Raw genomic sequence first — 13,585 nt, forward strand, 5'->3', positions numbered from 1 at the left:
GTTACCCATTTTCATTGCTATGAATTTATTTTTATTCTTCCAGAAATATTCAGAGGGTTGGGGAAAGAGTTCTTAGTAAAAATTGCTAGATTCTCAAGTATTTAACTATTTATCTGGATTCTGATAACACCTACCATTTTACCATTACATATTCTGCAGATATTCATGGAGAGATGTTTTTTAACTAGCTTTCTTAACTTTTGGATTTAAATTTTAATAACAACAAAAGTTAATATAAAGACTCGTTTCTCCTGCATATTCTAAAAAATAAATGACAAGAAGGCAACATTTTTATTAAATAATACTTGATATGTAATAGGTAAAGCTCACCAGATTTAAAAGTAACTAACCTCCATACAAAATGTTTCAGTTTTTTTTCAGTTGATTTTTATTCACTTAAAAAATGCTTTCCCTTTTTTGTGATAGCCTGTTGCCATTTTTCAGTTATGTATCCATTTACTCATTTAGAATTGTCACTTTTCTGGGAACTGAGGCCTAGATTTCATTCATAAAACTGCTTTCTTTTAACGTGGAGTGAAAGAGGAGGGCTGCAAAGACTCTTGGTAGTTGCTAGTAAAACAGTGAACATATTGGACTGTGCTTGTTACAGTATGGCTGTAGCAATAAACCAAAAATTGGTTTGTTCCAGTTTGTTATTTTATATTTCTAATTATTATTACCATCTCTTAAAGTGAGTTTTAAGGGCTTCTTGTTCCAGAAGTCCTTTCAGTTCACTTCAGTCTCTCAGTCGTGTCCGACTCTTCGCAACCCCATGAATTGCAGCACGCCAGGCCTCCCTGTCCATCACCAACTCCTGGAGTTCGCTCAGACTCACGTCCTTCTAGTTGGTGATGCCATCCAGCCATCTCATCCTCTGTCGTCCCCTTCTCCTCCTGCCCCCAATCCCTCCCAGCATCAGAGTCTTTTCCAATGAGTCAACTCTTCCCATGAGGTGGCCAAAGTACTGGAGTTTCAGCTTTAGCATCATTCCTTCCAAAGAAATCCCAGGGCTGATCTCCTTCAGAATGGACTGGTTGGATCTCCTTGCAGTCCAAGGGACTCTCAAGAGTCTTCTCCAACACCACAGTTCAAAAGCATCAATCCTTCAGGGCTCAGCCTTCTTCACAGTCCAACTCTCACATCCAAACATGACCACAGGAAAAACCATAGCCTTGTCTAGACGGACCTTTGTTGTCAAAGTAATGTCTCTGCTTTTGAATATGCTGTCCAGGTTGGTCACAACTTTCCTTCCAAGGAGTAAGCGTCTTTGAATTTCATGGCTGCAGTCACCATCTGCAGTGATTTTGGAGCCCAGAAAAATAAAGTCTGACACTGTTTCCTCTGTTTCCCCATCTATTTCCCATGAAGATGGGAAGACCAGATGCCATGATCTTCGTTTTCTGAATGTTGAGCTTTAAGCCAACTTTTTCACTCTCCTCTTTCACTTTCATCAAGAAGCTTTTTAGTTCGTCTTCACGTTTATGAAACCCTAAGTAAAAGTTGCTTGGGCTATCTGTGATCTTGGGCAAATTCTTTAATTTCTGAACCTTTTCTTCCTTCCTGCTTTCCATTCTCCTCCCCCACCCCCTTTTTTTTTTTGAAAATGTGTATTATAATAAATACTATCTTAGATTCTGGGAGGATCGCATGATAATTTATGTACCGAATTTTAACATGGTGAGGTGCTCATATTTTAAAAAATAGGTAAGTCTTTGTGGTTTATTTTTAGATTTAAGAGTCAATAACTTAATCCTCATTATAATTTTATATGGGGAATCCTATTCTGCATTTTGATTTAAATTAGTTTCTACTATCCTAATGAAAATAACTATCATTTTCTAAGTGTTACTGTTGTAAAAAAAAAAAAAAAAAATCATGAAGTAACATGAAAACTAAATTGTCCCTGTAAACTCACCTTTTAGAGATGACTACTCTTAGTTGTTGTTATATCCTTTTGTTGACTTCTGTGTGTCTGTCTGAAAATTCACATACTTCAGTTGTGATCATATAATAGACTTTCTTTTCTGTAACCTTTGAAAGGGCCTTTCCAGGGAAATGCAGCTACTGTTAAACACCTTTCATGATACATAACTGCTGCTGAGAATAGTCAAGGAACTAGGACGGACTATTTCATTTTTTTTTTTTTTTCAGGTTAGGTTTTTTTTTTTTTAATTTTATTTTATTTTTAAACTTTACATAATTGTATTAGTTTTGCCAAATATCAAAATGAATCCGCCACAGGTATACATGTGTTCCCCATCCTGAACCCTCCTCCCTCCTCCCTCCTCCCTCCCAGGTGAAATTTACCAACAATTTGAACAGTTAATTTTGGGCAGTTTAAAGAGGGCTGCTGAATTTCATTCGTCATTTTTCTTTTTGTTCTTCCAGTTCTGGATTGATTAAAGAGTAAAAAGGGCCCCATCTATAGCATTGGCAGTAGCTTGATTCCTGCCCCACACCCTGCTAGTTTCAGGGTAGTTGACTCAAATTTAAATCAGATATATTGGGTTGAATAAGCAAAATATGTTCCATTAAATAGTGGATATTCTCTAGTAGCCTGCTTCTTAATTCATTTCTTTTCTTTACCTTGTGGCTATGGCTTTTTAAAATTAGAACAGTGAAGTTATATTATTCTGTGGGTTTTGCTGTGCTTAAAATATCTTTAAAACCCTCTGTATTTGGTAAACCCTGAATTAGAGGTTTCTTTTTTTAGAAGAGATGTTTGTTGCCCCTAAGTGTACAGGGCACATAACATCCATCTCGTTGTGTGTTGGCAGGTGTCCTTTAGTTATAAGTAGACTTTTAATATTACTGTTATAAGATTTAATGAATTTCATGTGAATAGAGACTGGTGATTTGTCAATTAAAACCTAAAACAACTAAAATCTTACTTTGCCCTTTGTCTCACTGTACCAGTTTAGTGTCCAGCAAGAGATGGATGCAGATAGTGAAGAAATCATTGATCCCATTTAAACTTCATTTGGAATGATCAAAGCTGTCATTTTAATTTTGTTTATAAAATCTATACTGTGTACCTCAAAGCTTATATATATTTATAAGTAGTTGACTCTTTACTGAATAAATTAAGGGAAAATGTTAAATTAAAAAGCTTTAATGGTCAGATGATACAGTAACCATTTCATTTCTTTCTGTATTTTAGCTCCAGTTATATTAATTATAATACAGATAGTATTTTTGATGAATTTAAGTGTAAAGGTCAAAGAAAAGCATGTAGATGATAAAGTGTGAATGTCTGTCGTTTGATTACAGCCAGTTGTTGTGCAGTTGCAGCTGTGTCCGACTCTTTACGGCCCCGTGGACTGCAGCACACCAGGCTTCCCTGCCCTTCACCATCTCCTGGAGTTTGCCCAGGTTCGTGTCCATTGAGTTGATGATGCCATCCGACCATCTCATCCTCCGTTGTCCCCTTCTCCTGCCTTCTCTCTTTCCCAGCATCAAGGTGTTTTCCAATGAGTGGCCAAAGTGTTGGAGCTTCAGCTTCAACATCAGTCCTTCCAGTGAATATTCAGGGTTGATTTCCTTTAGGATTGACTAGTTTTATCTCCTTGCTGTCCAAGAGACTCTCAAGTGTCTTCTCCATAACCACAGTTCGAAAGCATCAGTTCTTCAGTGCTCAGCCTTCTTTATGGTCCAGCTCTCACATCCATGTGTGACTACTGGAAAAACCATAACTTTGACTAGACTGACCTTTGTCAGCAAAGTAATGTCTCTGCTTTTTAATACACTGTCTAGGTTTGTCATACCCCTTCTTCCAAGGAGCAAGCATCTTTTAATTTCGTGTCTACAGTTACCATCTGCAGTGATTTTGGAGCCCAAGAAAACAGGCTGTCACTGTTTCCATTGTTTCCCCATCTATATGCCATGAAGTGATGGGACTGGATGCCATGATCTTCGTTTTTGGAATGTTGAATTTTAAGCCAGCTTTTTAAGTCTCCTCTTTTCACCTTCATCAAGAGATTCTTTAGTTCTCTTTTCTTTCTGCCATAAGGGTAGTATCATCTGCATATCTGAGGTTATCGATATTTCTCCCAGTTCGTAATTCCAGCTTGTGATTCAGCCAACTCAGCATTTCGCATGATGTACTCTGCATATTCCTGTGTGTGTTGGAAAAGACTCTTTGAGAGTCCTTGGACTGCAAGGAGATCCAAGCAGTCCATCCTAAAAGAAATCAGTTCTGGGTGTTCATTGGAAGGGCTGATGTTGAATTTGAAACTCCAGTATTTTGGCCACCTGACTCATTTGAAAAGACCCTGATGTTGGGAAAGATGGAAGGCAGGAGGAGAAGGGGCTGACAGAGGATGAGATGGTTGGATGGCATCACGGACTCAATGGACATGAGTTTGGGTAAACTCCAGGAATTGATGATGGACAAGGAGGCCTGGCATGCTGCGATTCATGGGGTCGCAAAGAGTCGGACACAACTGAGCAACTGAACTGAACTCTGCATATAAGTTAAATAAACAGGGTGACAATATGCAGCCTTGACACACTCCTTTCCCAGTTTTGAACCAGTCTGTTCCATGTTCGGTTGTAACTGTTGCTTCTTGACCTTCATACAGATTTCTCAGGAGGCAGGTCAGGTGGTCTGGTATTCCCATCTCTTGAAGAATTGCCCACAGTTTCTTGTGATCCACACAGTCAAAGGCTTTGGCATAGTCAATGAAGAGGAAGTAGATGTTTTTCTGGGACTCTCTTGCTTTTTCTGTGATCCAGTGATGTTGGCAGTTGGATCTGTGGTTCCTCTGCCCTTTCTAAATCCAGCTTGTACATCTGAAAGTTCTCAGTTATACTTTTGAAGCCTAGCTTGGGGGATTTTGAGCATGACCTTGCTAGCATGTGAAATGAGTGCAATTGTACAGTAGTTTGAACATTCTTTGATATTCAGTGAAAACTGACCTTTCCAGTCCTGTGGCCACTGCTGAGTTTTCCAAATTTGCTGGCATGTTGCATGCAGCACTTTCACAGCAGCATCTTTTAGAATTTGAATAGCTCAGCAGAAATTCCTTAGCCAGTTGAGCAATTAGAATTAGCTGTCACAACGTTAAGTTTAACATGTGGTTTGCATCAGATTTTGTTCAGTGTTTTGAAAAGTCATCCTTAAAGTATTTCTTTTTGGCTGTGCAGGTAGGTCTTAGCTCTGGTTTGGGGACTCAGCTGCCCATTGGCATGTGGGATCTAGTTCCCTGACCAGGGATCAAGCTTGCATCCCCTGCAGTGTAAGACAGATTATTAACCACTGGACCACCAGGGACGTCCCCCTGAAAAGTTACATTTTAATCTGCATTGTTAACAGATTCTTAAAATAATTTTTTAATCCTTTTTAAAATGTATATTATTAGTTTTTTTTTCCTTCACTACTGAGGTGGTAAATTTTTTATATTTCCTAATCTTGTTTTCTTGGTTTAAATTTTTTGTTAAAATTCTAAATCAGAAAGTAAAATAGGGCGATATTTTATTCTTTATCTAGTTTTTCATTTTTGTAGCATTGAATTTATACACAGCGTTTTCTACTGATCTGGAAATGACTACTTAATTTTGTAACTTAGATGTCTCAGCCTGTATTTTTCTGTTCTCCAGTATTTTTTTTTCATGTTTTTATTTCTGACACTCTACTCTTCCTCAGAGTGGTTAGCTGTTAATTTGATAATTCAGATTTTAAAAGAATGTGCTACATTACTATGTATAAAATAGATGACTAATGAGAATCTACTTAATAGCACAGGGAACTCTATACTCAGTACTCCGTGGTCACCTAAATGGGATGGAAATCTTTAAGAAAAGTGGATATATGTATACTTACGACTGATTTACTTTGCTGTACAGCAGAAACTAACACCACATTGTAAAGCAACTATGCTATAAAAATTGAAGACTGTGCAGAATTGTAAGGTGGCAGTGGATGGGGTGCGCGTACAGTGGTTCAGATGCAGTAAAAGTGGTGGTGATGGAAGAGCTGAAAGCCAAAGGCAGTTAAGGCTTAGTGAAACATAAGGATGATTCTAAAACAAAGCTTTAGTTAAATCCATAGGTGAATTAGGGGAAAGGGGAATGACTCAAGGCCAGTGAGGTATTAGTAGGTTGCATAAAACAGAACTGTGTAATAACTGCTTTTCTTCTTAGGAGCATAATTCACTGACTGATAATTGAGCTTTAGTTTGGAAGAGGAAAATATCAGGATAATTAAAGCAGAGAAATATGAAGAGACAAAGCAGTACAGCCAAAGCAGATTTTCAGGACTGGATAAAAGAATAGTTCTTAAGGTATTAGAATTTGAAAAAAAATGTGATGACTGAGTATCAATTCAAGAAAACATGGAAAATGAGAGGAGTCTGACTGCTAAAAAGGTTAATACTCCCCAAAGCTGAAAAAATTATAGCACAGCCTTTAGATTCCAGAAGTGATTGTTTCCTGTTTAGCTTTGGTGGATCCAGAGGAAGATTCCAGTTCTAGTGTAGCTTGACATGTCATCAAATAGTTGATAAAGTATGCCTGAAGTTTTAATATCCAGGTTAGAGAAATATGAGTGGTATGAAATTGCAGTTAGTTGGATCCTTGCCTCACAGAATAGTTATCCCTTAAGAATGTCAACTGATAGATTATCATCAGTCTGAAGGTATTAGTCTGGTAGAAAGCAACCATGAGAAAATGTTAATTTGTCTCCTGCTGTCTAAGGAAACAGCCGTAGAAGTATGGAATGGTTGAAACTTAGCTTTGACCTTGTCAGCAGTGCACTGTGCTGGCCAGAGCAATTAAGGTATTCTTGAAAGGTGCAAAGGAAGCGGAGTGTTTGGGACTGGAGGTAGGCAGCCTCAGGCTGTGCGTACTCATTGGTGGTCAGGGAAGAATGTGTGTGGTACAGGGTTTTCAATTTTAAAAGAGACAGACAAATGAATTACACCTAAATCAGTAAGAGAGTATGAAACTATGTCATAGAGCTTAGAGAAGAGGGCACTTAGATTTCAGAACTTTTTTATGAGCTTTGGAGTATTGAGTGGGGGTGGGTGGGAGAAATTTCCGGAAAGAGAAAATTCAGTAAATTTATAACATTTAAGAACTTAATTTAGAGATGTCTAAAACAAGTTTTCTTGATATTGGGGTTATTTTGGGGTAATTATAAGTAGTAGGAATTTGTATACTCGGTGAGTAAGCACATGGCTCTGAACTTTTACTTCTGTAAACCACTGTGGTAGTTTGATGAAGGTAGTGTGGAGATGGGGACATTAATCTCATTGTATCTTGTAATGTTTGATGCAACAAAAGAATGTATAAAGCATACTAAGTATGAGACATTTGTATGGTTCATAAATGAACACCTGTGAGCCCACCACTACGAAGGGATTAGAGCGTTACCATGCCCATACCTATGACAAGTTTCTGTAATACTTTGCCTTTGATCATATCAGCTTGATAGGATAGCATTAACAAAAGCTCTTCTTGCTAGCCTTAAGAATGAAATGCTTTGGAGGCAGCTTTTAAAACCATTGGAGTTATGGGGAAAATAATAAATGAGTTTTTGCCTAGTGAGGTTGGAATCCAATGGATTCAGTCACCATCATTCGATAAGCAACCTTTAATTATATGAAGTACAGGCTACCCACTCCAGTATTCTTGGGCTTCCCGGATAAACTTTTGGTAAAGAATTCGCCTGCAATGCAAGAGACCCCGGTTTGATTCCTGGGTTGAGAAGGTCCCCTGGAGAAGGGATAGGCTACCCACTCCAGTGTTCTTGGGCTTCCCTTGTGGCTCAGTTGGTAAAGAATCCGCCTGCAATGCGGGAGACCTGGGTTCCATCCCTGGGTTGGAAGATACCCTGGAGAACGGAAAGGCTACCCACTCCAGTATTCTGGCCTGGAGAATTCCATGGAGTGAATAGTCCATGGGCTTGCGAAGAGTCGGACACGACTGAGCGCCTTTCACGTACACTTTTCACAGGCACTGAGAGGTTAAGTAAGAGACTCTAAAATGACACGGTTACTGTTAGAACTGGCATCAGAACTTGTTCTGTCTTGAGTGTCCTAAGTAATGTGCCGAGAAGTGCTCATGATTTTCTGGCTAGAAAGGTGCTATTGATAAAGGTGTAGTAGTACTCAGCTGGTTGGACTCCACAGTGAAAATTCTAAATATCTTGTGAACTCAAACTGTCTTAGTCGTCTTTTCATTTCCATTAGTGCTGTCTTGTATGTAATTTCTTTTCTGTTATTAAATTGAGTGATATATTTTAGAGATTGAAATAAATAATTTCATTGTAATTTTGCTTCACATACTCCTGTCATTAGAAAACAAAGTCAGAGTTCTTGTCCTCTTGACTTCTTTCTTGATCCTGATACCCTGTCTGTAGCAGAGTTGACGATGCCTGCTTTTGTGTCTAATCCGTATCTCTTACTTACTGTTGTTCTACCTTAGAGTGCCTCTGTATTCATAGACCTCCCATATTAGACTAAAGTTTTTGAGAGCTGGGACCATGACTTGTTTAACTTCAATGCCCTAGAACCTGGCTCATTCCTCTCTCCATTCACCCATCCATCAATCCCATTTACTGAGTATTAATTGAGGACCCACTGTATTCCCAGCCACTATGTAAGAACCAAGGATATAATAGGTAACAAAATTTCATGGAACTTTTAAATAATCACAAAAATGTTTCTAGAAATACAGCTTAAGTGGTAAATGTATCTTTTCTTCCATTATATCATCTGGTCAGATAGATATATATTACTGGGTTTTTTTGTATATTGTTTTTACATCTAGTCATCTGAATTTTTAAATTTATAATTGATTATTTCAACTTTTCTAAGTTAGATAAATTTGTTTACCTGAAAATCACTTTTTCCTCTGCAGCCTATGTATTACTATGTTAATAGATTAAAAAAATACTGAATTATTGTTGCATTCACGGTGTAAAATCCACCTTGTCTTAGTGCATTGTGCCAGTGATGTCTGTGCATTTAGGATATTTCCATCTCCGTCTGTAAGCAGATTTTGTGTATGGTTTCCTTTTATGCTATTGTCAGCTTTTTATTTGAGTGTTATTAGCTTCATAATAAGAATTGGGCAGCTTTTGAAGAGGAAATTTTAATGGAATAAACTAATGTCGGAAGTACTTCTACATAGAGACCTGGGCTGAAGGATAGATGTGCAATTTTAATTAGATTAAATTTTTCTCATGCTCTCCATTTAATTATGTGCTATAATTACATAATTATGTAAACAGCCATTTATATTTAAATTGTTGGTCACTAGAAATTTGAGAATTGCTGTCATATGCTAATTTTAAGATAAACACTGATTTGATACTGGACATCTTTGGGGATGAGTTCATTATGAAAGCAAAAGTATAAAAAAGAACTTAAAGAATCAAATGTTGCCCGCCCCTACCATGTAGTTAAATACAAGGTACCTTCTTTTGATTTTCTGTTACAAAAGATCACTTGCTATAAGAAATAAACATTTGGTAAACTTTAACAAGCAAATTGTTAAGAGATAAGATTTGTCATAAAATGAACATTGCCATCAGTGAAGTAGAAAGTGTACTGTAGTGCAAAATTCTCACCAGTTGGACTAATAAAGCTGGGTAAAAACATCTTTGATCATGCCTTTTTACTGTAGTGGATTTTATTTAACTGAAAGCAATGTAAATAACTAGTTAAGAAAATTAAAAGTGTGCATTGCTTTTGGTAGTTCCTTAATAGCAATAAATTGAAATTCAATGTTTGGAAGGGATACAAATATAACAGGAGTGGTAAATGTATCTCTCTTTCCAGGTGAAGTTGTTTTTTTTTAATATGTATGTATTCTTTAACCTAGTCATCTTATCTAAATTTTCTTATTAATAATTAGTTCTTTTGGGATCTTATTTTTAAATATCAATACTAATGGACCCAAGCCTCTTCCCAAAGGAGGACATAGTCTATATCGAGAGTTGGTTACAGAAACATTCAGCTAACTTAATAATGACAGCTGTTATTAGTGTATTGCAGTAGGGTAGGGCCTGTCCTTTAGCACATTGTAAAAGCTACATAAAGAACTCTTGAAAGAATTGATTTCTTTGTATAGAATTTGATCCATTAAAATAAATTTCCCATTTTTTTTAAGAAGTCATATTTATACCTGAGAGCTGTCATGATAATTGTTTTTTAAAAATCATTGACTTTAGGTATCTCTGGTTTCTTGTATTTCATTCATTAACTCAGTGTAGTTTGACCTCCATACCATCTTCTCCTCACAACTTCTGGATCAACATTGACTTAATGGTCAAATCCAAGGTACCCTCTTTTTGCTCTTTACCTTACCATGCTTTTGTGGTATTTGATACTGTTGATTACCCTGTCCTTGAATCTGTCATTTCATAGCTTCTTAGATGCCTCTCTTCCCTAGTTCTCTTAATCTACCTCCGTTACTTCTTGGTTTGGAGCTTCTTTTCCTACTCCTTAAGTGTTGCTTTTCCTAGGGTCATTCAGTTCTTTCTCCTCCCAATCCCCCCTTAGGACATCTTTTTTGTTCTTGTAGCTTTAACCAGTATGTTTGTGTATCACACTCAGACTTCTGAATCTCTGTATCCATTGGACATCTCTGATTGGGTATTCCAGAGATACTTAAAATATCTAAGGAAGTGGTCCAGTTTGAATTTCATTCAGATCATTTCTGAAGTATAAAGGAGCCTTTGGCATTAGTGTTGTCTGGTAGGCATTCTCGGGGAGGCGTTTGGCTGAAGCTATCATTTGTTTAGGCATGGGGAAATTAGGTAAAATAACTGGTTTGTATTACAGTGAATAGGAGTGTGGGCTCTGAAGTTATTTTTTAATAAAATATATTATTTGGTGTAAATTTGGTTTCTGGTAGAATTTACTTAAGACTGTAGTTTGGTTATACACAGACTTAATCCAGAGAATGACAGTATAGGTCAACAGCTCTTGACTTCTTTAAGTTTTAACACTTAATCAATGAAATCCTCCCTTACCGTCATATTTATTTTTTTCCTGGACTAGTAAGAATATTTTTTTGTCTAACACATTTAAAATTTTTACTTTTAACAGAAATTAGCAGAGTACGGAAAGACATGTACAATGACACATTAAATGGCAGTACAGAGAAAAGGAGTGCAGAGTTGCCTGATGCTGTGGGACCTATTGTTCAGTTACAAGAGAAACTTTATGTGCCTGTAAAAGAATACCCAGATGTAAGTATATTTTGTTTATATTCAATGTTTTGTTTTGCTTTTTTCCTGATTCACATTCTTTGGAAAGAGATATATCTGGTGGTAAGCATTGGCAGCTGCTTAAAAAAAATTTCACACGAGGGACTAGACGTGCGAATAATTTAAAATTACTTAAAAATATATATTTTTGTTTGGATGTTGCTGTGTCACTTTGGAAATGCACATAGTAAAGACTTAGTTCTAGATTTCAGAATTATGGAAAGAGCTTTGGCTTGAATGTCAGAAAGCACCAAGTACAACTTAGTGCTTGTCTTTGGCCCAGCCTCTGAAGCTGCATCATCCTCTCAGCAAAATGAGGGGCTAGGCTCTGATAGCTAAGGTTCCTTGCAGTGCTGAAATTTTTATCATAACCACTATTTATAATTTTTTTCATCTTCGTTCCTTGCTCAGCTATTCTCTGAGTATCCTGTCCTGGATAGCCTCCTTATACTATACAATTATTTTATAAAAGGCTCAAAACTCTTTGCCTTTTGTTACAAAGCCCTACGTGATATGGTACTTTCTGTCTCTGACCTCATCCTAAATGATTTTCCTTCTTCCTCAACACCCTGTAGTCACATTGGCTGTTAAGAATAAGTCTATTCCCAGCCCAAGTACCTTTATGTTTTCTCTGCATTGATCTTAACTGGCTGGCTTCTTCTTGTCATTAAGATTTTAGCTTAAATGTCACTTTAGAGAGGCCTCCTCTGACAATTTAATATAAAAGCAATCTGGTTATTCATTTTTTCACATACGTCTCTATTTTTCTGCAATAGCACTTATTATCTAGTTGTTTTTTGTTTTTGTTTTTAATTTGTCTCACCCCAGCAAAATATAAGGTACTTAAGAACCTGTTTTTGTTATTTACTTCTGTATTCCCAGTGCATGCAATATTGGCACATAATAGTCATCCAGTAGCTACTGAATATATCGAGGCAAATCGATGTCTTTTTGCTGAGCTTCAGAGGACTTTTCTGAAAGGAAGTACAAGAAGGAGTTGATACTGTAAAGTCAGAAATGTGATGTGCAGTCTGAGATGGATTGATTATGTGGGTACTATCGTAGTTTGGAGATTGGAAATAAATGTCGAGTTGATGGGGGAAAATGTTGATATTACATAAGGTGCATTTCTATTAATAATACAGTTTTCTTACAAGTTAATAGATTTACTCTTTTTTTTAATAAGTATTTTTGTTGCAAATATATAAATAATTCTGGATGATTTAGGCAAAAAGGAGTTTGTTGGAAGATAATTCGGTGTAGTACTAAGGGTTAAAGGAATAGCTGGAGAACAAAGCTGTATATAAGACAGGAACCAGGGCAGGTTTGAGAACCTCAGTAGTGGAAGTTTAGGCCTTCCCTGTTGAGAGCCTTGCTCTTTTTCTGTTTTTAACTTCCATTTAATAATACTGTGGTAGTTCATACAGATGCATGTATAAATTCTCCTTCAAACTCCGATTCCATCCAGGCTGCCAGGTAACATTGAGCAGCATTCCATGTGCTACATAATTTGACATCATGCCTCTCAGATTTTATTTTTAAACTTCATATTCTTAGGAGAGAGAATGTATTTTGGGCCAGTTTGCCATGAGTAAGGCCTGGGATTAACTGACATAACCTAGACCACCCTGGGTATTGGATTATTTTTAGGGATGGTAAATTGTGATTTGGGCAGCTGTCCATCCCGGTTGGTGTCTACTACTTTTGTGTTTCATTATCTCTTTAAAAGATAGCGACCTTCTCATCTGCTTGTTTAAAGGATAAAGATCCAGCAGTAGTCTTTAACGTAGACTGTGTAAGAGCATGAGACTGTGTTAGAGAATATAACCTTAACTTGCCTGATCCCCATTCTCAAAAAAAATGTCATGTACAGAGTGATGTTTCTAATGCATTACTTAAAAGACGCAAGTCCTGTATAATCCTCTAAGTCAGAAGAGATGTGTTTTATGTTGTGGATCCAAAGCGGGGAGGCACCTTTTTACTATATTCCTGTCTTTTTCCACCAGTTGAGATTCATTGTCATGGTCAGCTTCAGTTGCTGACAGGTGTGTTGGAGTGAAACAATGTCTAGTTCACTGATTCTCGAAATGTGGTCCTGGGACTGTAGTATCCACACCTCCAGGGAACTTGTAAATGTTCAAACCTCAGCCCAGACTAATTGAATCAGCAACTCCGGGCCACAGCTCAGCAGTCTGCCTTCCAAGCCACGTGGACGATACCATGTACGCTGAAGCTTGAGAAGCCCTGCTCTCATTTGTGTAGGTTGTCATCCTAAGCCAGGCTCACAGGTTGTCACGTAGGGTGCTTTTACCAGGCGTTGTTTCAGGAGACGGATGGGGGCAGTGAACTCCTGAGGAGCAGGCATTGCAG

General features: G+C 37.3%; 1 protein-coding gene across 7 annotated transcripts in view; it reads left to right on the forward strand.

Annotated features, from left to right (window-relative positions):
• Positions 1–13,585, forward strand: part of QKI (QKI, KH domain containing RNA binding) — a 160,489-nt gene that overhangs the window by 36,136 nt on the left and 110,768 nt on the right. For all 7 annotated transcript variants that reach the window (XR_011465439.1, XM_070377008.1, XM_070377010.1 and 4 more), the window contains exon 2: positions 11,055–11,197. Coding sequence is in view for 6 of the 7 variants with exons in the window: in XM_070377008.1 (XP_070233109.1) it covers positions 11,055–11,197 (143 nt within the window). In the remaining variant the exon portion in view is untranslated. The remainder of the gene's footprint in view (positions 1–11,054; positions 11,198–13,585) is intronic.

Source organism: Bos mutus, chromosome 9, assembly GCF_027580195.1.
Source record: "Bos mutus isolate GX-2022 chromosome 9, NWIPB_WYAK_1.1, whole genome shotgun sequence".
NCBI lineage: Eukaryota > Metazoa > Chordata > Mammalia > Artiodactyla > Bovidae > Bos > Bos mutus.